This window comes from Eptesicus fuscus, chromosome 21 (genome assembly GCF_027574615.1).
Source record: "Eptesicus fuscus isolate TK198812 chromosome 21, DD_ASM_mEF_20220401, whole genome shotgun sequence".
NCBI classification, from domain to species: Eukaryota; Metazoa; Chordata; class Mammalia; order Chiroptera; family Vespertilionidae; genus Eptesicus; species Eptesicus fuscus.
In genome coordinates, this window is record NC_072493.1 from 50,225,645 (window position 1) to 50,251,493 (window position 25,849).

A 25,849-nucleotide genomic window follows, 5' to 3' on the forward strand; every position below is an offset into this window, starting at 1 on the left:
AGACCGACGCTCTATCCACTGAGCCAAACCGGTTTCGGCCACAGTGAGTTTACTTAGAAAGTTACCGAGAGAGGCTCAGTGAGCCCGACGGGCTGTGAGGGCTGAGGAAACAAGTTACAAGCGCCAGAGAAGGGCCCTGGGAGCTGAGGAGCAGGAGAGTGAAAGCTGGCCCCGGAGGAGGCAGGAACGGGCTGAGCGTGCGCCCGAGGAAGCAAGGGCGGCCGGCCCGTCTTACGTCCTTTTTGACTCGTGGTCTCCAGGGATTGGTTGGAGCCAGGACAGAGGGTCATGGGTCACTGTCGCCATTACATAGTCACTCCAGGCCTTGCTGCTTCTCTGGGCCTGAAGCTAAAACAACACTGACCCCTGGAGATGCTTGGATAGATCTATAACTGGATGTATCTACGTAGCTATCTTTCTATCCACCCGTCCATGTATCATTTAGAAAGGGAGGGAGAGAGAAACATCCGGGGTGCCTCTCCACACCCCCACACCCCCAACTGGGGAAGAACAAACCTGCAACCTGGGCACGTGCACTGACGGGGAAGGGACCCGGCCACCTGATGGTGCACAGGATGGCACTCACCCCACGGAGCCACACCTGCCAGGGCGAACACGGCCCTCCTCTTAAAGAACACGATAGAGCGCGGCCCTCGAATACAGTCCCTCACGGTGTGGTGACCCCCAACCATGACATCATTTTCGTTGCTGCTTCATAACTGTCATTTTGCTACTGTTATGAATCGTAATGTAAATATCTGTGTTTTCCGATGGTCTTAGGCGACCCCTGTGAGAGGGTCGTTTGACCCCCAAAGGGGTCGTGACCCACAGGTTGAGAACCGCTGCGATAGAGAAAAGCCCCCTAAAATCAGCAAAAAGTTGTTATAGCAAAGCTGTTGACAAATACTCTACTAATCATTGCTATTTAGTGTCTCCGGTTCTTTTTCCTTTCCTTCAATATTTTTAAAGACTTGTTAGTGATTTTTTTTTTTTTTAGAGAGAGAGAGGAATTGTAATATTGATCTGATGAGGAATTACCATCAACTGCCTCCCATGCCCCCTACTGGGGATGGAGAACTAAACCAGACAAGTGCCCCAAGCAGGAATTGAACCTGTGACCTTGTAGTGCATAGGACGATTTGTAAAGACTCATCAAAAACTATACTTGAGCCCTGACCAGTTTGGCTCAGTGGATAAAGCGTCAGCCTTCGGACTGAAGGGTCCCAGGGTTCAATTCCGGTCAAGGGCATGTACCTTGGTTGTGGGCACATCACCAGTGGGGGGTGTGCAGGAGGCAGCTGATTGATGTTTCTCTCTCATCGATGTTTCTGACTCTATCCCTCTCCCTTCCTCTCTGTAAAAAATCAATAAAATATATTTTAAGAAAAAGAAAAAGAAAAGAAAGACAGATGGCAGTTGTAAGACCTTAACGAGCCCTAATTGGCTTGGTTCAGTGGATATAGCGTCGGCCTTTGGACTGAAGGGTCCCAGTCTGATTCTGGTCAAGGGCATATACCTTGGTTTCAGGCACATCCCCAGTAGGGGGTGTGCAGAGGCAACTGATCGATGTTTCTAACTCTCTATCCCTCTCCCTTCCTCTCTGTAAAAAATCAATAAACTATATATATTTTTAAAAGACCTTAACGAGCATTTACTTCCAATGGGCTGGCGTAGCCCTGGCTGGTGTGGATCTGCGATTAGAGCTTGGGCCTGTGCTTCGTCGTCTCTCAGGGGAGACTCCCCGTCAAGGGAACATCCCTGGGTTGCAGGTTCAATCCCTGGCCCGTGTTGGGAAACAATGGACACCTCTCTCTGCTTCCCTCAATTCCACGCTCTGTACAGACTAATGGGGACAATGTCCTCGGGTGAAGATGAACGACGAAGCCGCTGGCTCACCCGGTGTGAACGTGATGTCTGAGTCTTCTGAAACTCACAGCATTAAGCCTGACAGACGGCGGGTGGGGTGGGGGAATGAGGGAATAAGGATACATATGTAATACCTTAATCAATAAAGAAATTAAAATAAATAAAACTCATAGCACTGAGGCTTCACAGGAGCTCCAAAAAACCTGCAGTATTTCCTAGAAGGCTGTGGGTAGCAATGCAAATTTGGTGGCGAGGGGTGAGCTAATGTCTCCATCAGACTCTACCATCAGAGGCAGAAAAATGTTGAGACCCTTGCCGGAGGAAGCCAATCCAGCATGTCAGCAGGGCTGAGTCATCTGGGAACGGCTAAGCGGCACTTCCCCCAAACCTGAATAGGATTGTCTGCTGCCAGACAGCTCAGGGCATCTTATTGCCTCCTGTTGGCCAAACACCTGAACAGCTGTAGGCTATTCCCCAAACTGACAATGCTTCAGTACCCTACCCTTTGCAACCTTACCCTTTGAAGTGTGTGTCTCCACCTGGCCTTAGGACAAATTGTGTTAATAAAAGCACGGGTCCTAGACAAGTCAAGAGTCTTCAGTTCCTTCAGCTGAAGATCCTCTGACTCCCAATGCCTTTCAAAGTTGTCTTTCCTCGTTGGACTCCTTCTTGAATCTGCGCATCAGCCCGTTTCTCCAGATTGCTGAACCCTTTGTCAGGCTGGGACAAGAACCCCGGCAGACTCTGGTAAAAAAAAATGTCCTTTTCTTTATGCCTGTGGAGCCCTAATTTCTGATCACCTATCCCCCAAAGGAAACATCCGAACTTAAAGGGGACTTAAACGAAAAGCCCTTTTTAATTTCAAAACCAAAGGACATGGACCCAGCCAGTCTTCTCATGGCGACTTCCACACTGGAACTAGTTCACCAAAGGTATTTGGGAATTCATGTCCCTGAGAAAAGTGTTTCTGGCAGCTGCCAGCTGGACTTGATCGTGTTCTCTGGGGACAACAAGGGCTCAGGTCCTTGCCCTAAAGAATCAGAGCAAATGAAATGCAGATCGCCTACCACAGGGTGAGAACCGCTAGCAGAGTTGCCTAAGACCATCGGAAAACAGATATTTACATTACGATTCATAACAGTAGCAAAATGACAGCTATGAAGTAGCAACGAAAATAATTTTATGGTTGGGGGTCACCACCACATGAGGGACTGTATTAAAGGGTCGCGGCATTAGGAAGGTTGAGAACCACTGTCCTAAGGGCTCATGTTACTCCTAATTTCCTGCAACTAGTAAGAGAACAAAGTTAGCTATCCTGAGGACGTTAGGATGGTGACTTGTGGGAAACCGCCCACTGCCCTCACTAGCAGAGAGGTGTGGACAAGGAACCCCGAAGGCTGGTTAACCTTGGAAGCTCTGAAAGGCCAGAGCCAATCACTCACTAATTGAGACCATGATAGTTGAAGCAACTTCCACCTGTCAATCTTATGTAAATCCTTGCTGATTGGCTATTACTGGAATTGCCTGCCTCTATGGGTGGATCCCAAACCTTAATAAAAGGGATGGCAAGGCCAGAGCGGGGTGTAGTCCTCCCCCTAGAGGTGGGCTCCCGCTTGGCCCCCAATATCACCAAATTAATACTTTTCTAGTCTCTTTCATTTGTGTGCGGCCTCCTCCAGAGCCCAAACCCTGAACCCGAACCCTGAACCACGCGGGCCGTGAAAGGGGCTCCCGAAGTGACTGAAGAAAACTGGGGGGACCTGCTCAGTGTTGGTTCAGGTGAAACAGATTCTGTCACAGAAATTTGCTGTGACACAAATTCACAGGAAGCCCTGGGCAGGTGAGAAAGTGTAACAGAAGTACACAGCTGCCCTAACCGGTGTGGCTCAGTGGATAGAGCCTCGGCCTGCAGACTGAAGGGTCCTCAGGCCAGCGCTCTATCCACTGAGCCACACCGGCTAGGGCATCACTTTTTTTCACATTCTGTTTTGGTTTGGTAATTTCTTCCACATTGAAATGTCACCCCAGACAAGGAGAGTTCACCTGGTTTATCCCTGGGATGAGGAGCCTGGTGCTGAAGTTGTCCTGAGGCAGTAAGGATGCTGTCTCTGACCTGCTGACCGGTGAAAAGCTTCTGGGACACACTGAATGCGCTGCTCTTCACCAGGGAGGCCCTGTCCACGCCTCACACCGAACACTCTGCTCTCAGGTGCTGCCCCTGGTGCTGGGGCAACTTTGCCCTGAAGTAAAATGGTTTGCACATGCCCCACACCTCAAGAGTTTCGGGCTGTGCTGTGTTCCCTGCTGCTCAACCAACTGGAAAACGTCCCTCAAGACCAGACCACAACTCTCACAAGGTGGCTCTTCTGAGAAGACAAAGGTACTTTGGTCCTCTTTGCCTGCGACACTCTGACAGAAACGTTCTGTTCAGTGGACGCCTCCAGACCTCGTGTTCCACAGCAGCAACCTGGACAAAAGGAATCGCTGGTGAATTACATGTTGAGTCTATAGCAAAAGGTAACCTCGCCGGGCCATGGTGGCTCAGTGGTTGGGGGTGGCCTATGAACCAGGAGGCCAGGGTTCGATTCCCGGTCAGGGCACACGGTCATGTGCACAGACCAATAAAAATTCAATGAAAAAGTGCAGATGATGTCTGAGATAAATAGGAAGGTACGTTCATATCCAGGCATGGACCAGGACTGGACAGCCGTGAAGAGAAGAGGAGGAAAGGCGGGCAGGGTGAGCAAGCCGATGTGGGAACGGCCTGGGTCACAACACGAGGGTTCAAAATGCCCTTGTGATCTGCAGAGCGTGCCCTCGTGTGACCTCGTGGCCTGTTCTCTGATGGCCTTTGAGAAATTTTCTTTAAAAAAAAAAAATATTTTATTGTTTTTTACAGAAAGGAAGGGGGAGGGATAGAGAGCCGAAAACTTTATGACAGAGAAACACCGATCAGCTGCCTCCTGCACACCCCCCTACTGGGGATGTGCCCGCACCAAGGTACATGCCCTTGACCGGAATCGAACCTGGGACTCTTCAGTCCACAGGCCAATGTTCTATCCACTGAGCCAAACTGGTTTGGACTACATTTTTTTTTATTGTTTAAAAAAGTATTACATGTAGTAGTACATATATCTCCTTTTTTCCCATTGACTTTCCCCCAGCCTCCCCTACCCCCTGTCGCATGCCCTCCTCCCACCCCACCCCCAGTGTCTTGTGTCCAGTGGTTGTGCTTATATGCATGCAGACAAGGCCTTTGGTTGATAGCTTCCCCCCTCTCCCCAGCCTTCCTGTTGTAATTCAACTGTCCGATGCTTTACTGCCTCTGTATCTATCTTTTTATTCATCAGGTTATGAGTGAGATCATGTGGTATTTTTCTTTCTCTGACTGGCTTATTTCGCTTAGCGTAATGCTCTCCAGGTCCACCCAGGCTGCTGCAAATGGTGCGAGCTCCTTTTTTACCGCCGCAGAGTGTTCCATGGTAGATGGACCAGTTTTCTGATCCACTCATCTGCTGACGGGCACCTAGGCTGTTTCCAGATCTTAGCTGTGGTGAATGGTGCTGCTACGAACTGACTACATTTTAGAGCAACTCTAATCCTGGATACATGCAGGACAGTGCATCCAAGTGCGGACAAGGCCTTCTCCTCAGGCCACAGCCTGTCGGCCCCTCCAGTCGTTACCCAAAGGGCCCGGGTGCAGCCGGAGGGCGGGCCTCTCTGCGCCCCCACCTTGGATCAGCTCCTCCGGGAGGCCCATGCCCGGCAGGAGGGATGGACCTGCGACGGGAGGAAGGGCTGGCCTGGCCCGTGGCCTGGGCGTGGGGCGGCTCCAGGGCCCACAGCTTCCCGCCCCGTCCCGCCTGGAGGCAGCGGCGGGGGCCGCGGGGCAGACACGGTCCGAGACGGCCCTCCCTCCGGGGGCCCCGACGGCGGGTCAAGGCTGTGGGGCCGCGGGGGGCCTGCACCCCAGCCCTGGTCTCCCCGGCCCCGCGCACCCGGCGGCTGCAGCCTCCTCCTCCCGAAGCTCAGCCTGGCCGAGCGCACGGAGCCCCGCCCGCCGCCGTCTCCCCGGGGCTGAGGCCGCCTTTGCTCCTCCGGCTCCTGCACGGGCGCCGGCAGCGGACGGCCTGCGGGACCTGCGGGAGCAGCGCGGCGAGGGCGGGGTGTGCGGGGCCGCAGCCGCCCGCACCTCAGGGGCCTGGGCAGGTGCGAGGGGGCGCCCGGCCGGTCCCCGTCGCCTTGGGCAGCGCCCTCCTGGCCCTGGACGCGGAGCCCAGCACGTGCCCTGCGGGGAGCGCCGCTCACCGGCCGCTGCGGGAGGGAGGTCGGGTTTGCGTCCAGCCCCGCGGGGGGGGGGGGGGGGGGGGGCCCTCCCGTGAGGAAGGCCGCGCCCGCCGCCCCCGACCCCGCCTCCCTCCACCCCCGCTCCGGGGCCGGGACCGGCCGCCCGGCAACCCCGACAGCGAGGTCCTGCGACGCGGTCATCCACGAGGGGCCCGGGGGGCGGCGCTGTCGGACCGCGAGCCCGACTTGGGGCCCATCATCCCGGCGCTGAGCCTCCGGGAGCTGCGGGAGCGGCCGGAGCGCATCGACGGCAGCGAGGACCCCCCGCACCCCCCCCCCCCCGGCCCGGACACCCCGGGGCAGGAGCGGACGGGGGTGCTGACCGCCACGGCGGCCCTGCAGCCCCTGGAGCCGAGCGGGAGGACCAGCCGGTTCCCGGTCGGGAGGAGCGGGCGCTGGCCTCGGGTTCGAGGCCGTGAGCATCCTCAGCAGCAACGACGAGATGGGCGCCTTCACCGCGCAGGACCCGGCTCCCCCAGCGGCTCCGGCTCCGCGAGCTCAGCGCCCGCGCCCCCCGCCCCCCGCCGCCCGCGCCCCCGCCGCCCGCGCCCCCGCCCCCCGCGCCCCCCGCCGCCCGCCCCCCGCCGCCCGCGCCCCCCGCCCCCGCGCCCTTCCAGCCCAGACTCAGCGGCCCGGCCTCTGGACCCCGATCCCGGAGGACAGCACCTCGGGGTCCTCGGAGTGCGGCAGCCTCGGTCGGGCCGGGCAGGGAGCCCTGGGCCGCCCCCCCCCCCGCCCCAGCCTTCCCCGGACCCCGAGCCGCCTCCGCCGCCGGCCATGCGGGCTGCCCGCCGGGTGGGAGGGGTCCGGGGCCCGTTCGGGGACCCTGGCTGCCCCGGGGGCCGCCGGCAGGACGCCCAGCCCGGCCCGGGGCGGTGGGTGGCTGCGAGGGGGCGGCCAGGGGCCCGCAGGCCGGAGGCTCAGATCCCGCCGCGGCGGAGGGGAGGTCCCGGCGGGGCCCTGAGCGGCCCGGGCTGCCGCCTTCTTCCAGGCGGAGGAGGCCAGGCCCAGCGGACGGGCCGCCCACTCCGTCTCCAGGGCCGCGTCCAGCCTGAAGGTCCGGGCGGGCGGCCCGGTCAGGAGCGCGGGGCGAGGGCTCTGGGAGCGTCTGCGAAGCTGCTGGCCCCGCGGGGGGCAGGACCGAGGGCGGCTCCCGGGCGCTGGGGCCACGGCCGGCCGGGCACCCTCATGGGCACCAAGCACAGCGGCGTGAACGGGCCCCGCGGGAAGGTGCCGGCAGCAGCGGCCCCCCTCCCCCGCCGGGGCCGCAGGGCGCTCTCCTACCGCAGCGGGGCTGCCTCCCGGGGCTCCCGCGCCCGCGGCCTCAAGTCCCCCAAGAAGAGGGCCACAGCCCTGGCTGGTGTGGCTCAGTGGATAGAGCGTCGGTCTGCGGACTGAAGGGTCCCGGGTTCGATTCCGGTCAAGGGCACATGCCCAGGTTGCGGGCTCGATCCCCTGTGTGGGGCGTGCAGGAGGCAGCCGATCCATGATTCTCATCATTGCTGTTTCTATCTCTCTCCCTCTCCCTTCCTCTCTGTGAAAAATCAATAAAATATATTTTTAAAAGAAGGAGGAGGAGGAGGAAGAAGGAGGAGGAGGCCCCAGGCCTGCAGCCCAGACGGCTGATCCCCGTCCCGCAGCCCGGCCTCCCGGGTGTGGGTGCACCTCCCGGGGCACTGGCTGCAGGAGCCCGTGGAGATGCAGGTGTGGGAGATGGATGACGTGGCACCCGCCCCCCTCGGAGGCCCTGGAGCCCCGGGCTGATGGAGGACACACGGCCGGGGGCTGAGTGGAGGTGGGCGGCGGGGGCCCAGCGTCGGTGGCGGACCTGGCGGCCCCGGAGCGGCCCGGCCGCTGGAGCAGCACGTGACCCTGTGCCAGGCCCACGGCACGATGGTCATTGCCGTCCCGGCCGCCACCCGGGGCCGCAGGAGGTGGACGTCTGAGGCTGCAGCCCGTGACTCGGGGCGGGGACGGCAGGCGAGAGGCGGGATGTGCGGTGGAGGACGTGGGGGCGTGGATGCAGGGCCCGTGCAGGACGGGCTGGAGCTGATGGGACACGAGGGCTGACGGGAGGCGCGGGTGGAGCGCGGAGGGTGCCCGCGCCGAGGGGACAGCAGCGCAGGTGCCTTTGCCGGAGCTGGACGTGTCCGTGACGGTTGGTGCTAAGGACTCGCACCAGCCGCCGCTGGGCCAGGCCCTGGCCGTGGGCCCGGCTGAGTTTGGGGGTCCGCCCGCCCCACGACCTGCTCTGTCCCAGGACCCCGCAGGCAGTGCCCAGGGCCGAGCCCACGTCACGTGGCACCTTCTTCCACGGCAGGAATTCTTACCAAAACAGATTAACCACGAAAGTACCAGCACACGCTGGGCGGGAAAACAATGCCTGCTGATCGGACGCAGGTCGTCACCCAAACTGAAGCTGGAAGTGCCGAGGCTTCTCAAACTCAGAGCATCAGGCTTCTCGAGACCAGAGGACCCTGCGGCCTTCCCCAGAGGGATGTGGGTACAAGGCACATTCGGTGGAAAGTGGGGAGCTCATTCCCCACCATCCTCTGCCCTCGGAGGCAGAGAAAGGCTGAGACCTGGCAAAAACGGTCTAATTCTTCCTGCCTGTGGAGCCCAAAGATGCTCATAATGTGCCCTCAAAGGAAACACCCAGAATAGAGAGGACTTAAACAAAAAGGCCGTTATGTTCTCAAAACCAAATGGACAGACAAAACCCGTCTCCTCATGGCGACTTCAACACTGGAAATAGTCACCAGCGATATCTGGGGAATTCACGTCCCTGAGAAAAGTGTTTTCTGGAAGCTGCCAGCTGCTCAGATGATGTTCCCTGGGGACAACAATGGGTGAGGTCCGTGCCCCAAATAGACTGAACGAAGTGCAGATCTCCTATGGGCTCAGGTTACACCTAATTTCCTCCAATAAGAGGACAAATTCAGGTTCCCTGAAGATAACAGGACGGGCGTGATGGAATCGGGCACCTGCTTCGTGCCGGCTCAGGTGAAATGGATTCTGTCAGAGACATTCGCAGTGACACACATCTGCCCTCGGGGCCCTCGCAGTCTGAGGACCTCGCACCGGGCTCTGGTTCCCCAGGGCTGGCAGCTGCTGGCGGGAGAGCTCTTGCCTCCAGATTATGATGGCAAATCACCTTGTAAAACCTAATACTAGAAATCGCAAGAGACCAAGAGAGTTGGAACCTCAAATGCCAGATAGTCCACAACTGTCCTCTCCTGGAAACCAGATGCCTCTTTCTCTGAAAGCTCTGGACTATTTTATAAAGAGGAAGCCCTGGAGAAAGATCTGAATGATATGAGCAAGGAAATTAATCTGTTGTCTACTATGCAGATTGTGAGAGAGCAGCAGTAGATGCTTCTTACATCGACGATAGAAGGACTCTTCAAAGAAGCCAATACTATTGAAAACTTCCTAGTACAAAAAAGAGAGCTCCTGAGAGAGGTTTAGTTATTGCAAACACACTGCACAGTTAAAAGTCGTGTACTTAACATAAGCTGAGAAAGAATTTAAACCCATTATTGTTGAAAGAATGACATTTATGCTCTGAAAGCTCTTTGTTAAAGAAAATGTGTACCGTAAACATAAAAGGGACAACACCTTGAATTTTTTTCCTAGACTTAGAGGGCTTTAAACTGGATATTAATACCTTTTCTTTTGAGGGTCAACTCTTTGGTGTAGTTTATAAAAGTGTAAATTATTTAAATGATTATTGATTCTTTTTTTTTTTAATCCCCTAGTCTTCAACTTCTAAAAGAGGATTCAGTGAGTTAATTTGATAATGTTTAACAATATTGTATTTTTTTGGGGGAATATTTTATTTAAATAGAAGATAGCATTGGAGATAGTTTTAAAATGTTTTTTTCATGGTTAGTATTATAAAAAAAACTAAAGGTGATTTGTCCAGTTTCTTAATATTTAGAAAACTCTATGTGCTCTTGCTACTTAATATAATCATTTTATTATTTCACTATTAGTTATTATACATGATTAATAAAAGTTTTGTTTAAAATTATTTTGTGCTAAAATAAAAACCAGAAATAACCAGAAGAAAAAAAAAAAATCTGCACTCAGCCCTGGGCAGGTTAGAAAGTAGAACGTGCCGAAATCGGTTTGGCTCAGTGGATAGCGCTTCGGTCTGCGGATGGAAAGGTCCCAGGTTCGATTCTGGTCAAGGGCATGTACCTTGGTTGCGGGCAAATCGTGTGCAGGAGGCAGCTGGTCGATGTTTCTCTCTCATCGATGTTTCTAGCTCTCTATCCCTCTCCCTTCCTCTCTGTAAAAAAACCAAAATCAATAAAATATATTTTTTTAAAAAGAAAGTATAACGTAAGTACACATTTCCCACCGAACGAAAATTATGGAGACTCTCCCTACTGTTAAGGACAGAATTTATGGAATAGAAGTCAGACAACAGAAGCCTGTTTCCTTCAGTGTTAACACTGAACAAAGAAACATTTCCTACATATGTTATGTGCCCAGAGGTTAGAATTTTGGCTAATAGATTAACCACATTCACATCACTCAAAAAGCATTTCTGCTGTGTGTTCTCTGATGTTTATGAAGATGAGTGTTCGTCATAAAAGATTTCCCACAATCAGTGCACTCATAAGGTCTTTCTTCAGTGTGAATTTTTGATGATAATGGAGTCCAGAGCCATAGGTAAAACCTTCCCCACAATCATTGCACTAATAGGGCCTTTCTCCAGTGTGAAGTCTCTGATGACGATGAAGATCAGTCTTTCTGGTAAAACATTTCCCACATTCACTGCACTCATAAGGCTTTTCCCCAGAGTGAACTCTCTGATGCCGATGAAGATGGGATGTTCTGGTAAAAGATTTCCCACATTCACTGCACTTGTAAGTTCCTTCTCCTGTGTGTAGTCTCTGATGATAACGAAGACCATAGATAGTGGTAAAAGGTTTCCCACATTCATTGCATTCATAAGGCTTTTCTCCAGAATGAACCTGACGGTGTTGAATGAGCATACTCTGATACTGAAAACATTTCCCACACTCACTGCACTCATATGGCTCTTTTCGAGTGTGTACTCCCCGATGACGATGAAGACTATAGAGAGTGGTAAAAGATTTCCCACATTCACCACACTCAGGCTTTTCTCCAGTGTGAACTTTCTGATGAAAACGAAGTCTATACTTACAGGGAAAAGATTTCCCACAATCACCACACTCATAGGGTTTTTCTCCAGTGTGAAGTCTCTGGTGTACACGGAGAGGGTACTTTTGGGTAAAGGATTTCCCACATTCACCACACTCATAAAGCTTTTCACCAGTGTGAACTTGCCGATGGTAATTAAGGGTGGAAATAGATACAAAGGACTTCCCATATTCATTATGCCCTTTTCTCAGATGAGTTCTTACATGACAGGAGAGGCCGGAACTAAAGGTAAAGGATTCTCCACATTGGGTGCACACGTAAGGTTTTTCTCCTGTGTGAACTCTCTGGTGTCTAATGAGTGTCGACTTGTGGTTAAAAGATTTCCCACAATCACTGCACTCATATGGCCTTTCTCCAGTGTGTACTCTGTGATGATGACGGAGGCTCGAGCTATATGCAAAAGATTTTCCACATTGAGTGCACACGTAAGGTTTTTCTCCTGTGTGAACTCCCTGGTGTTGAATGAATGTCGACTTCTGGTTAAAAGATTTCCCACAATCACTGCACTCATATGGCCTTTCTCCAGTATGTACTCTGTGATGATGACGGAGGCTCGAGCTAAATGTAAAAGATTTTCCACATTCGGAGCACACATAAGGTTTTTCTCCTGTGTGTACTCTCTGGTGTAAAAGGAGGTGATACGTTTTAATAAAGGATTTTCCACATTCATTACACTTATAAGGCCTTTCTCCTGAGTGAGTTTTCTGATGACTCTGGAATTCAGATGTAGAGATAAAAGATTTCCCACATTCACTGCACTCATAAGGCCTTTCTCCTGTGTGAATTCTCTGGTGTTTAACAAGTGACCACCTATCCTTAAAGGAGTTCCCACACTCACTGCAGTTATAAGGTCTTTCTCCAGTGTGAATTCTATGATGACAACGGAGGCTAGAACTACTAGTAAAAGATTGCCCACATTCACCACACTTATAAGGCTTGTGCCCTGAATGACCTATAAGGTGTCTAAGGAGGAGACTTCTTAGGGTAAAGGACTTGCCACATTCACTGCACTCATGAGGCTTTTCTCCAGTGTGAACTCTCTGGTGATAATGGAGGGCAGACCTAGAGATGTAAGATTTCCCACAATCACTGCACCCATAAGGCCTTTCTCCTGTGTGAGACCTGTGGTGATAACGAAGAGCTGTACGCGTGATAAAAGATTTCCCACATTCACTGCACTCATGAGGCCTTTCTCCAGTGTGAACTCTCTGGTGATAACGGAGGGCAGACCTAGAGATGTAAGATTTCCCACAATCACTGCACCCATAAGGCCTTTCTCCTGAGTGAGAGCTCTGATGATAACTGAGGGCAGCGACAGAGGTAAACGATTTTTCACAGTCCTTACACTTATAAGGTTTGTCTCGCATTTGAACTTTCGGGTATTCAATGGACACTGAACGAGGACTAAACGGTTGTGTACATTTGCTGCACACATAACTGTTTTCGCCATTGTGTTGTTCCTGGGAGTTAATGAGGACAGGTTTGTGGCTGAAGGATTTTCCACATTTGCTGCACTTGTACTGCCTTGGACCTGCATGAAATTTTCGATGCTGACTGAGGGTTGAGCTTCCACTAAAGGTTTTTCCACTTTTGCCACACACATAAATACTTTTTCCAGCGTGGAGTCTGCAATGAGTAACAAATGGGGATTTGTACCTGAATATTTTCCCACACTCACTGCACACAAAACATTTCCTTGCAGTATCGACATCCTGGTCCTGAACAAGTAGGCGCTGGGGGTTGCAGGCTCTTTTGCATTTCCCAGGAGGGCCAGGACCTGCTCTGCTTTGTGAAGGAGCTTCCCACTGGGTGCCCTCGCTTGGCTCCTCTGCTTTCTGAGTCGGCTGCTGCTGCTGCTGCTGCTGCCGCCCCACGCTGGGCAGGACGTCCGTCCCACCCTGCTCAGGGGTACAGGTCTTCCCTGACCCGGGGGTGCTGCAGCTCCTCCCGAATGAGGCCGTGTCCGCACCACTTCCGAGGGGTTCCCCTCCCACGGGCTGCGCCTTAGGCTGGTCACAGTTTACACGGAAATAGAACCGTTTTGCGCACGCCCCGCACCTCAGCAGCTTCTGGCTGTGTTGTGTTACCTGCTGCTCGACCAAGTGGAAAATGTCCCTCAAGACCGGCCTGCAACGCTCACAGGGGTGTCTCTTCCGGGAAGACGCGGCTGCCCTGGGATTCTTCCCCTGCGAGGCGCCCACAGAAACCCTCTGTTCGCCGGGTGCTGCCGCATCGTCGGCTCCACAGCAGCAACCTGAACGCAGAGAAATGCTGGTGAATTACATGCTGACTACAGGGAGGGGAGAAACATCTATATGTGAAACGCTTTGCAAAGGAGGAAAATCCCGTGGAAGGACGGGCTGACTACTCTGTGCTACTAGGCTTCTAAGGTCAGAAAATGGTGACACACAACCTGGGGAAGGATGTGGGTCTGACCCAACAAAGAGAGGCACAGCACACAGTGCATTTTCTATGCCACCGGATTCCTGCACATCCTTTGCTGCTGCTGATGCAAAGCTGGGTAGAAGCATGCATGTAAGCCCGTTACCATCCAGATGTAATGTATTAGCTGCTGTCCAAGGTCAATACCGAAATTTTCAACATCTCACAGCACAATCTGTGAGGGCACCGTTGAAGAGCACTGAGGAGAGAGGGGTAAGAGGGCAGGTGAGACGGGAGCCACGGGAGGGGGAAGATCCGTGGGCTAGAAACCACAGTAGACGCGGTGAGTGCCAAAGCTGGAAGAAGAGGAGGAGAAATGGGTTTGGCTACTGGCAACGACACAAACCCTCTGGTTGAGCAAAGACAGGTTCGTGGTATGATCTGAACAAAGTCCTCACAACACAATTTTTACAACTGCCAGTCACTAGGAACACACCCCTGTGAGCCCACTTGGCCATGGCTAGACAGAGACCCATCCTGTGATACATGCAGAAAGGACTCATCCCGAAAAGTCCTAGCAGGGCAACGCACCTGTTCCTGAAATGCCAATATTAGATAACCTGACCCCTGCTGTCACACGAATGCCGGGTTCTCGGGCACCAAGGCCATGGGCAATATGGACAGCTGACTCCTCAGACACCAGCTCCCTGTGTGTGTACCTCTGCTCTGCTCACAGGCTCGATCACTGATCGGGGTGTGACTGCACCTCACACGGAAAGTCAATGCCACTGGGGGCTATTAAAATCAGACACGAATTCCACCATCACCATCAGGACGCCCTGCACTCGGTCCCCAAAGGGAACAACTGAGCCAAACCATTTCCCTTGTGAGGACACGATCAGCATATCCAAAGCAATCCTCTTCACCGATGTGAGCACAGAAAGCCTTGGCTGTGGAGGACGCTGCGATTTCACTAACACTGACTTCAGGTGACACAGCTACACACACTAAGGGTTCGGGTTCGGCCTTCTTGTGCTCAGAACTGCACCACCAACCCAGTCAGCTCAGTGACTCCCCCCACACAGGTGAAGCTCTTCCCACCAAAACCTTTCCAGAAAGTCAGAGTAATCCACCCTACGCAATGTACAGACATCAACACAAGGATCCAGAAACCCCAAACAATCAAACATGCAAACAAAACGTTTTTTAAAAAATCAAGGAGAAGTATCAAGATTGTGGCATAGATAAACACCTGTGCTTGCTGCCTCTCACAACCACATAAAAATTACCAAAGAAAAAAGATATCACCCAGAATCACGGGAAAACTGGCCGAGTGGAAGTTATACAAGAAGGAGAAAAAGCGCAGTGAGACTGGAAGGAGATGCGGCAGCTCGCGGAGCAGAGGTATGCAGACTCTGGCAACGGCGTGTGCTGTTGGTGTTTTCAATCGGGAGGGGAATACAGCTCCCGACTGCTCTGCACTCCAGTTCCAGGTGAGATCTTGCAGATCCAGACTCACGTGGAGAAACCAGACTGTCTCTCATCGGGCCGGAACACGAGGGCAGCTTTCTCTCAGAGGTGCTCGCAGGGATCATTGTTCCTGCACGGCCACGGGTTGCGGAGATGGGAGAACCTCTTGGGGCAGGATTGACTGGCAGCCATTGCTATTAGCGCCTCCCTGGTGATTCCCTGAGACCCCACCCCACCTAATCTACAATCCCCACCAAAGTGTGCGCAGTGGCTTTTGCATATAGACCAGTGATGGGCAAACTTTTGAGCTTGGTGTGTCAAACTTCGCCAAAAAACTGAGCATAACTCGGGTAGTGTGTCACTTTGAGGAAAAAACTAACTCCAAGACTCTAGTCACAAATGTTTCAACCTCAGGAGCAGCAAATGTTTCATCCTCGGCATGCAGCCGCGTGTCATCATGTGCTGACATGCGTGTCATAGGTTTGCCATCACTGACCTAGACTCTTGTAACCTAAAATCTAACAAACTACAGCTGGGTCTGAAAGCACCAGAACTTCCAAAAGGAGGCCTAAAGCCTGGCTGCAGCAGCCTGCATTGCGTCACAGCTGGGCCTCATCTGGACACTTCCAAACCCCAAACTAACAGGAGGAATGTACAGATCTCTCTGTAGTTCCTGCTGGGTGTCCTCAGGCAGTGGTTGACTTTGCACCTCCTTGGAGACCCAAGAGCCAGGGTACCCAGTGGTCGGTATGAGACCATACCAGATTACAACTATTCACATCCATATGGAACACACTCAAGAGGCAGACACAGTGAGCAGCAAAGCCCCACTGAAGCAAGTCCTGCCCCATAAGGGTGTCTCCAGCACAGCAGTTCTCCCATTGTAGACACAGCTGCTCCTCACAGCCAATTGGACTGGAGGTCAAGTCCTCCCAGTGACAGCAACAGTAATCAAGGTTTAACTACAACAAGACTGTGCACACAGCCCACAAAGGGGTGCACCAAGAGTGTCCACCTCAGGTAACTGGGGAGGCTGAGCCACTGGGCCCTATAGGACACCTAGCACACAAGCCCACTCTATCAACACAGGGAAACAGCCAAAATGCAGAGACAAAGAAACATGCCACAAGTGAAAGAAATGGAAAGCAAACTACTGGATATAGAGTTCAAAACCATGGTTATAAGGTTACTCAAGAATATCCTAGAAACCACTGACAAATTTAATGAGACATTCAAGGATATGAAAAAGGACCCATTAGCCAAAACCGGTTTGGCTCAGTGGATAGAGCGTTGGTCTGGGGACTGAGGGGTCCCAGGTTCGATTCTGGTCAAGAGCATGTACATTGGTTGCGGGCACATCCCCAGTAGGGGGTGTGCAGGAGGCAGCTGGTTGATGTTTCTAGCTCTCTATCCCTCTCCTTTTCTCTCTGTAAAAAAATCACTAAAATATATTAAAAAAAGAAAGAAAGAAAAAAAAAAAAAGTAAAAGGACCAATTAGAAATTAAGCCTACAATGACTGAAATAAAGAATAATATACAGAGATCCAACAGCAGATGAGAGGTTCCCAAGAATCCAGTCAAAGATTGGAAATAGGAAGAAGCAAAAAACACCCAACCAGAAAAGGAAAAAGAAATTTAAAAAAAATGAAGACAGTGTAAGGAACCTCTGGGACAACTTTAAGCGTACCAACATCAGAATTATGGGGGTGCCAGAAGAAGAGAGAGAGCAAGCTATTGAAAAGCTATTTGAAGAAATAATGACTGAAAACTTCCCCACCTGGTGAAAGAAATACACTTACAAATCCAACAAGCTTAGAGAACTCCAAACGAGAGGAATCCAAAGAGGACCACACCAAGACACATCATAATTAAAATGCCAAGAGCAAAACACAAAGAGAGAATATTAAAAGCAGCAAGAGAAAAGCAGTTAATTACCTACAAGGGAGCACCCATACGACTGCCATCGGATTTCTCAACAGAAACTATGCAGGCCAGAAGGGAGTGGCAAGAAATATTCAAAGTGATGAACAGCAAGAAACTACAACCAAGATTACTCTACCCAGCGAAGCTATCATTCAGAATGGAAGGTCAGATAAAGAGCTTCACAGATAAGAAAAAGCTAGCTGAAACCGGTTTGGCTCAGTGGATAGAGTGTCGGCCTTGGGACTGAAGGGTCCCAGGTTCGATTCCGGTCAAGGGCATGTACCTTGGTTGTGGGCACATCCCCAGTGGTGGGGTGTGGGAGGCCGCTGATTGATGTTTCTCTCATCAATGTTTCTAACTCTATCCCTCTCCCTTCCTCTCTGTAAAAAAAAAAAAAAAAATCAATAAAATATATTTTTTTAAAAAACAAAAAAAGTGACAACAAATACATGCAAACAGGTTAATCTAACAATCAAGTGAATAAAAAACCTGATGAACAGAATAAATTGGTGAATATAACAAAATCAGGGGCAGAGAAAGGGAGTGGACTGACAATTCTTGGGAGGAAGGGGATGTGGGGGTGGGGGGAAGATATTGGACAGAAATCTTACACCTGTGGACCAGGAACACAGGGTGGGGGGTGGGGGGAGTAAGGCCATTGATTGGGGTGGGAACCAGGTGGAGGGGAGCTATAGGGGGAAAAAGGAGGAACCGTAATAATCTGAACAATAAAGATTTATTTTTAAAAAATCAAGGAGCCCTAACCGGTTTGGCTCAGTGGATAGATCGTTGGCCTGCGGACTCAAAGGTCCCAGGTTCAATTCCGGTCAAGGGCATGTACCTTGGCTGCGGGCACATCCCCAGTAGGGGGTGTGCAGGAGGCAGCTGATCGATGTTTCTCTCTCATCGATGTGTTTCTAGCTCTCTATCCCTCTCCCTTCCTCTTTGTAAAAAATCAATGAAATATATTTTTAAAAAAAGACAAATTGTATTAAAAAAAAATCAATGTTTCTCTTCCTCAGTCACTTCCTCTCTCTCAGTTGCTGTCTTTAAAAATAAAAAAATGAAAAACAATGTTGAGAAAACTGGATATGCACTTGCAAGAAAGAAATCTTACACCGCTCACAAAAATTATTTCAAAATGCATTTAAAACTTCCATGTGACATATGAAAATTTACAACTCTGGCATTTTTTTTTGGACTTTTTTTTTTTAAATATATTTTATTGATTCTTCACAGAGAGGAAGGGAGAGGAAGGAATAGAGAGTTAGAAACATCGATGAGAGAGAAACATCGATCAGCTGCCTCCTGCACATCTCCTAGTGGGGATGTGCCCGCAACCAAGGTACATGCCCTTGACTGGAATTGAACCTGGGACCTTTGAGTCCGCAGGCCGACGCTCTATCCACTGAGCCATACCGGTCAGGGCATGGCATTGGTTTTGGCAATGGTTTTTGCATGTCACCACCAGCAGAGAACAAAGACAGAAATGAAGGAGCTGAGCTACATCAAACGAAAAGGCATCTGCAAAGCAAAGAAAGCAGTCATGAGAAATGAAAAGTGAGAAGGATGTGTAAAGGTGTCTCATAAGGGAGAGCGAACATATACAAGGTGTTCATACAACTGAACAGCAACAAACAATCCCATTAAAATATGGGCAGCCCTGGCCGTGTGGCTCAGTGTTTAGCGCGTCGGCCAAGCACAGAAGGGTCCTGGGGAGCACAGTCAGGAAACCAGCCTATGTGAGATGTCACATGGATGTTTCTCTCTCCCTCACCTCCTCCCACCCTTCTGCTCTCTCTGAAGAGCAATGGAGCTGGAACCGGTTTGGCTCAGTGGATAGAGCGTCGGCCTTCGGACTCAAGGGTCCCAGGTTTGATTCCGGTCAAGGGCATGCACCTTGGTTGCAGGCACATCCCCAGTGGGGGGTGTGCAAGAGGCAGCTGATCGATGTTTCTCTCTCATCGATGTTTCTAACTCTCTGTCCCTCTCTCTTCCTCTCTGTAAAAAATCAATAAAAAATATTTGAAGAGCAATGGAAAAAAGATCCTCAGGTGAGGATTAACATAACAAAAAAAGGGTACGGACGTTCCTTCACAAGATGAGAGAGTTCTAAGGATGTACTTAAGAGCATGGTGACTACATTTAGTAATCTACACTAATGAAAGAGAAACATGCAAATTAACCATCACTCTGCCACACCCACCAGCCACACCCACCAGCCAATCAGGAACGAGTATGCAAAATAACCCAACCAAGATGGCAGCCGGCCACAGAGAGAGCAGGAGGCTTGGGTTTCCCTGGCAATAGAGGAAGCCAAGCTTTCTGCCCACTCTGGCCAGCCCTGGCCTCCGTTCAAGGCTACAAAGTTTCAATTATAGAAGATAAATAAATCCCAGATCCCAGGGCTTCCGCTTGGGTCAACCAGGGCATGGCCGGCCTGAAAACCACCACAGGCCCCTCGCCCAGACCGCCCCATGCCCCAAGGGAACCCCACCCTGATCCGGGACACCCTTCAGGGCAAACTAGCCGGTCCCCACCCATGCACCAGGCCTCTATCCTATCCTATCTAATAAAAGAGTAATATGCAAATTGACCATCACTCCAACACAGAAGATGGCTGCCCCCATGTGGTCAAAGATCCTGCCCCCATGTGGACATAAGATGGCCACCACAAGATGGTTAGCAGGGGAGGGCAGTTGGGAGGGACCAGCCTGAAAGGGAGGGCAGTTGGGTGTGATCAAGCCTGAGGGGAGGGCAGTTAGGGGTGATCAGGCCACAGAGAGCAGAGGAGGGAAGTTGGGGGCGACTGGGCCTGCAGGGGAGGGCAGTCAGGGGTGACCAGAGCTGCAGGGCAGGGCAGTTAGGGGCAGGCTGGCAGGGGAGCCGTTATGCATCAATTAGGCTGTCAGGGGAGGGGTTGGGGTGATCAGGCTGGCAGGCAGAAGTGGTTAGGGGCAATCAGGAAGGCAGACAGGTGAGCAGTTGGGAGCCAGCAGTCCTGGATTGTTAGAGGGATGTCCGACTGCCCAGTAGGATCGGGCCTAAATGGGCAGTCGGACATCCCTTGAGGGGTCCCAGATTGGAGAGGGTGCTGGCTGGGCTGAGAGACACACACCCCCGTGCAAGAATTTCATGCACCGGGCCTCTAGAGTTATATAATTGAAATGTATTGTGAGTAGATCTTAAGCATTCACAGCATAAAAATATCAGGCAACTTCATATGGAGATACAACTTTAATTAACTGTACTGTGGCCACCATTTAGCTACGTATATAAAAGCAGTCCACTGTACACTTTAACCCTTTGCACTCGCTTTTTTCTCGATTCCTTTATTCTAATGCTAACCTTGTCGAGTCACACTCGACCTCCGAGTGCAAAAGGTTAATACGTACAAGTGTGTATTGCAACCAGGCTGGGAAACAGAAAAGGAAAACAGATCTGAACGCGACACGCGGTGCAGGAGCGCCGTAAAGAGGAGCCCCGGCTTCAGATAAGTACGACCCAGACCACACCTGCAGGTCCGGGCACAGGCAGGACGGAGGAAAGACCCGACAGGAAGGGACCAAACCCCGGGAGACGGGAGGGGTACGGATCTGGACATCAGCCCAGACCCTGAGGCCACACGGCGAATCCGTGAAGCTGGATGAATGCTACTGACTGACCTGGATTCCTTCCCAAAAGGCTCAGTATTGGGACCGCAGGGGAGAGAAGAGGGCAGTGCAAACCCACCAGACCTGCCATACAGCAGCCACCCGACACCTGGGGAGGCAGCCGTGCTGAGGTCCAGGCCGCGGACTGAGGGGGAGGGGAGGGGGAGGGAGGAGAGTCCAGTCCGAGGCCCTGGTGAGGCTGAGTCTTACCCAGAGAGGACACAAGGGCAAAGTTCTCCAGCATCACACGCAGGTACAGGCGTCTCTGAGCCTCGTCCACCAGCCTCCATTCTTCCCGCGAGAAATGCACGGCCACGTCCTCCAAGGTCACCCTGGCCTGTAGGAACGGGGACAGGAAACCGTGAACATTCTGTGCCTGAGAACCCACAGCCCCTGTCCCCACGCACCTACCCCTCACTCCCCCTCCTCCAAAGCTCCCCCCTCAGAGGAACTGCACAGGTGGGCACGGGTGCCAGGGGTGCCCGCCCTGTCCTCAGGGTCCCTTCATGCCCGAGGGCCTGCCCTCAGCAACAGCAGGCAGGAGGGCACAGAGATGGAACCCAGCTCTGGTCCCGGCTTGCAGGGCCCCCCATCATGGCATGCGTTCCCCTTGGGGTCTCCAGAGTGTGACAGGGCACCGCCAAGCCTGGGCGCAGGCTCCACCTGTCAGTCCCCAATGCTCGCCCCCCCCCCGCCCCTAACTCCCACTCCCCCCACTACGCACAGCCTTCTGTAGACCGCACCCCTCTCCCCTCCCGTCCCCACGGCACCCCCACAGCCACGCACTCGGGGAGACGCCGCTGGGAAGGCCCCCTCTGCACCTCTGGCCCCGCTTCCCCATCCGCCCCCCAGAGCTCCCCTGCGGCTCAGAGGCCCGCGGCCCCTCCCCCTGCCGTGCGGCCCCCCCAGCAGCCACCGCGTCCTCCCTCCACGCACCCTTCCCGCGCACCCCAGGCCCGAGGGCTCCACGCCGGGCACAGGCGCCGGCCTGTCGTCACGTGACCGCCCGCCTCCCCTCCCCTCGGGGCGCGGGGCCTGCCTCCGCCCCGACCAGCTGCGCCGCCGCCGTGACCGGCTTCCCGGTTGAAGGTGGCCCCGGGGTCCGGGCTGCGGGGCTGGGCGGGAGGCGGGGCGCGCTCACCTCAGCCGGGCGCCTCGGCGCGGCCGCCGCCATCGGACCTGCGGGCGGGGCGGGCGGGGAGGGACCCGGTCCCGCCCTGAGGCGGGTCCCTCGCGGGGTCGCCGAGCCTCGCCCACGCGTGTGGCGGCGGCGGGGACCGCCACTCCTCGGCGCCTTCCGCCTCCCGCCCCCTGGAAACCCACACACCGCGACTCAAAGGCGGCAGAGACCCCGACCAGCAGCGAATACGGCGCGAGGACGGTGCCGGAAGTCCCGCCCCAATTCGCGGAAATGCTTTCACCCTGATCTGTCACTGGCTCAACTCAGCGCACGTTCTTCTGGGTAATGTAGTTCCCAGCCCTCCAAAGGCCACAGAGTTCTCCCTGGAGAGCCGCTAGGACCTTTGCCCCTGGAGGCACCCTGTGAAGGGATGCTGCTCCTGGGAGGGCCGGCTGGCTCCTGGTTCACTGCAGCAAAGTCTCCTCTCTGACCCCAACACCTGCAGATTGCTTCCGGGCCCAGCCCCACAGTCTGTGCTCGCCCCTCCCCTGCTTCAGTACAACAGGCTATAGGTATATTTCTTTCAACATGTATTTTTAAAATATATTTTATTGATTTTTTACAGAGAGGAAGGGAGAGGAATAGCGAGTTAGAAACATCGATGAGAGAGAAACATCAGTCAGCTGCCTCCTGCACACCCCCCACCGGGGATGTGCCCAAAACCAAGGTACATGCCCTTGACCGGAATCAAACCCGGGACCCTTGAGTCCGCAGGCCGACGCTCTATCCACTGAGCCACACTGGTCAGGGCTCAATATATTTTTTATTGATTTCAGAGAGAGGAAGAGAGGGGGAGAGAGAGAAACATCCATGATAAGAGAGAATCATGGATCGGCTGTCTCCTGCACGCCCCACTCTGGGAATGGAGCCTGCAACCCGGGCATGTGCCCTTGACCAGAATTGAACCCGGGACCCTTCAGTCCTCAGGCTGATGCTCTATCCACTGAGCCAAACCGGGTAGGGCACAACAGGCTATATATTTAATATGCTTTTATTTATTTTAAATGTTTTCAAATTTGATTTTAGAGAGAGAGGGAGTGGGAGAGAAACATCCATGAGAGAGAAACACTGCTGTACGGCCCCTACTGGGGACCCAGCCGGGCATGTGCCAGCACCAGAATGGAACTGGGGACGTCTTGCTGCCTGGGGCGCGCTCGGACCCTGAGCCACACCAGCCGGGCACAAGAGGAAGCCAGAGGGCCAATGGCATCACTTATGCTGAAAGCCCAGGACCCCACCCAGTCTGACACCTGATGGAGTGCAGTCCCCCTCCCAGAAACAGTCTCAATCATCCCGCGTAAAACGTTCTGCTGAAGCACCAGGAGGGAGATGTGTCTCACAAACCCTGTCCGTCCCCATAGAACAAAGAGGCGGCCTCATGACAGAAATTCTCCCAGGTCATGTTCCCTATGGAAAAGGTGACCTTTCTCAAAAACACTCTGATTTTCAGTTTAGCTCACTGCTTGGCTCCTGTGAAATCCTATCCAATAAGGAGGGAATATGCTAATTGCCATCACTCCGTCACAAGGATGGCTGCACCCACAGCTGAGGCCAAGTTCCCTTAAGGAGCCTTAAGGAGCAATCAGCAGGGACCTGAGGCTAAGCCTTCTCCCCCACCCCCTCCGCCCCCGTGGGGCTTGACAGGGGACCTGAGGCTGGGCCTCCCTGCCTGGCTGGGCTTGATGGGGGATCTCAGGCCGTGCCCCCCACCCTAGCGTCAGGCTGGGGGAACCTCAGGCTGCACCCCCACCTGGTGCGGCTTGACGGGGGACCTAAGGCCATGCCTCCCCACCCAGCGGACTTGACAGGGGATCTCAGGCCTTGTCCCCCATCTGGCAGGGCTTGACTGAGGACCTCAAGGCACGCCCCTTGCCCTGGTCTGGGCTGGGGACCTCAGGCCCCCAGTCCTCACGCCAAGCCAGGGTACCTGAGGCTACGCCCCCTGCCCGGCAGGGCTTTAAAAGGATGGGACTGGCCGGGTCTGGATCTAGGCCAATGGGCGGGGGGCACGGCTGGGTCTGGGTCTCACGTGATTTTGAGGTGCATGTGGGTGGGCGGGGACTTGACTCTGGGTCCCGTGGTGAGCCCCAGACTCTGACAGGAAGGTTTTCATATACATTTTACTAATTTTCTTTCCTCTCTGAAACTTCTATTATAGAGAAAGGGCAAATAGCAATATTAAATTATTTCCTCTAATTAATCCCCCCCCTTTTTTTTCAATTGCATAGGTATGCAAGTTTAATCACTTTAAAACTTCTAACGTTATCTGTGTCCATTAAATAGAACCAACAATGCTGGGCCTGTTTAAATTACAAGGAAAAAAAATCACTGTGTACCAACCCAGTATCTTAGAAAACCAGCCAGGCTGGCCACAAGGGGAGGGCGGGGAGTGGGCACCCCTGGGCAGGTGGCTGGGTGCCGGGAGGGAGAGAAGAACGGGGGGGGGGGGGAAGGGCAGGCAGGCCAGTGCTTTCTCCACCGGCCTCCAGGGTGAGAGCGGCGATGCCAGCTGCCAGGGGGCAGGGGCCGAGGTGCCCAGGTGAGACTGGGCGGCCTTCTGCCACAAATCAGCGGTCACGACCTGCTTCTCGGTCCGGCTGCCGCCGTGGGTCGTGGCCGGCGGGGAGGAGCCGGCCTCGCTGCCCCGGGGCCCGGGGCCGAGCTGCGAGGTGCTGCGGTGGACAGCGTGCGGATGCTGTGGGGTTCCTGGCCCCCGTTCCCCGAGGCCCAAAGATGGAGCCCAGCCCTGGCCGGTGTGGCTCAGTGGATAGAGCGTCGCCCTGCGGACTGAAGGGTCCCAGGTTCGATTCCGGTCAAGGGCATGGACCTTGGTTGTGGGCTCATCCCCAGTGGAGGCTGTGCAGGAGGCAGCCGGTCAATTATCTCTCATCATTGATGTTTCTAACTCTCTTCCCTCACCCTTCCTCTCTGAAATCAATCAATCAATCAATCAATCAATCAATCAATCAATCAATTTTTAAAAGCATCTACACCTCAACACCAGGGTCCCTCTGCTGCAGACAACCAATGGGTTTCTTTCTCTCTTCCTCACCCCCCCTCCCTTCCAATCTCTCTAGAAATCAGTAAGAAAAAATATCCTCGGGTGAGAATTAAAAAAATATATATATTGAAAACGGCTGAAGAAAGTTGTCATCTTCTCCCTGGCGATGGGTCGTGTGCATGTTGATAAAAATGCATTGTCTGCCGGGACCGGTTTGGCTCAGTGGATAGAGCGTCGGCCTGCGGACTGAGGGGTCCCAGGTTCGATTCCTGTCAGGGGCATGTACCTTGGTTGCGGGCACATCCCCAGTAGGGGTTGTGCAAGAGGCTGCTGATCGATGTTTCTCTATCATTGATGTTTCTAGCTCTCTATCCCTCTCTCTTCCTCTCTGTGAAAAATCAATAAAATATATTTAAAAAAAAAAAATGCATTGTCTGCCCTGGCCGGTTAGCTCAGCGGGTAGAGCCAAACAGATGTTTCTGTCTCTCCCTCTAAAAAAATCAACGGGAAAATAGCCTGAAGTGAGGATTAACAACAAAAGCATTACCTGTCAAGATCCACACAGTATTAATAAAGGGAGGTTCGCCTACATTCCAGGGTGTGCAAAATTTTATCAAATGACATACTTACTGCATCATAAACATGACAAACACAACACAAGAATGTTGGACACACTTCTTTTTTTAAATATATTTTGATTTTTTACAGAGAGGAAGGGAGAGGGATAGAGGGTTAGAAACATCGATGAGAGAGAAACATCCATCAGCTGCCTCCTGCACGCCCTCTACTGGGGATGTGCCCGCAACCAAGGTACATGCCCTTGACTGGAAT

The 25,849-nt window shown here is 53.2% G+C and overlaps 1 protein-coding gene and 1 pseudogene across 4 annotated transcripts; one reads left to right on the forward strand and one right to left on the reverse strand.

The window, feature by feature from the left end:
- The first annotated feature begins 9,352 nt into the window (after nt 1-9,352).
- Nucleotides 9,353-9,833, forward strand: LOC129147600 (testis-expressed protein 12-like; annotated as a pseudogene).
- Nucleotides 9,834-10,173: 340 nt separating this feature from the next.
- On the reverse strand, nt 10,174-22,218 carry LOC103304669 (zinc finger protein 850-like). 4 transcript variants are annotated; one of them, XM_054710225.1, is made up of 4 exons: nt 22,165-22,218; nt 21,048-21,174; nt 13,497-13,663; nt 10,174-13,035 (listed from the first exon to the last, which is right to left on the reverse strand). In XM_054710225.1, the coding sequence occupies exon 4, from the start codon at nt 12,774-12,776 to the stop codon at nt 10,920-10,922; it is 1,857 nt and encodes a 618-aa protein (XP_054566200.1). In that variant the 5' UTR covers nt 12,777-13,035; nt 13,497-13,663; nt 21,048-21,174; nt 22,165-22,218; the 3' UTR covers nt 10,174-10,919. The 4 variants fall into 4 exon arrangements, with proteins under 4 accessions (XP_054566200.1, XP_054566201.1, XP_054566199.1 ...); XM_054710226.1 differs by having other exon boundaries at nt 10,174-10,507; nt 21,979-22,212; XM_054710224.1 differs by having other exon boundaries at nt 21,979-22,212.
- Nucleotides 22,219-25,849: the final 3,631 nt, after the last annotated feature.

Bases quoted from the DNA above. Each gene is read 5' to 3' on its own strand.
- LOC103304669 (XM_054710225.1), bottom strand. From the start codon at position 12,776: ATGCGAGACAAACCTTATAAGTGTAAGGACTGTGAAAAATCGTTTACC.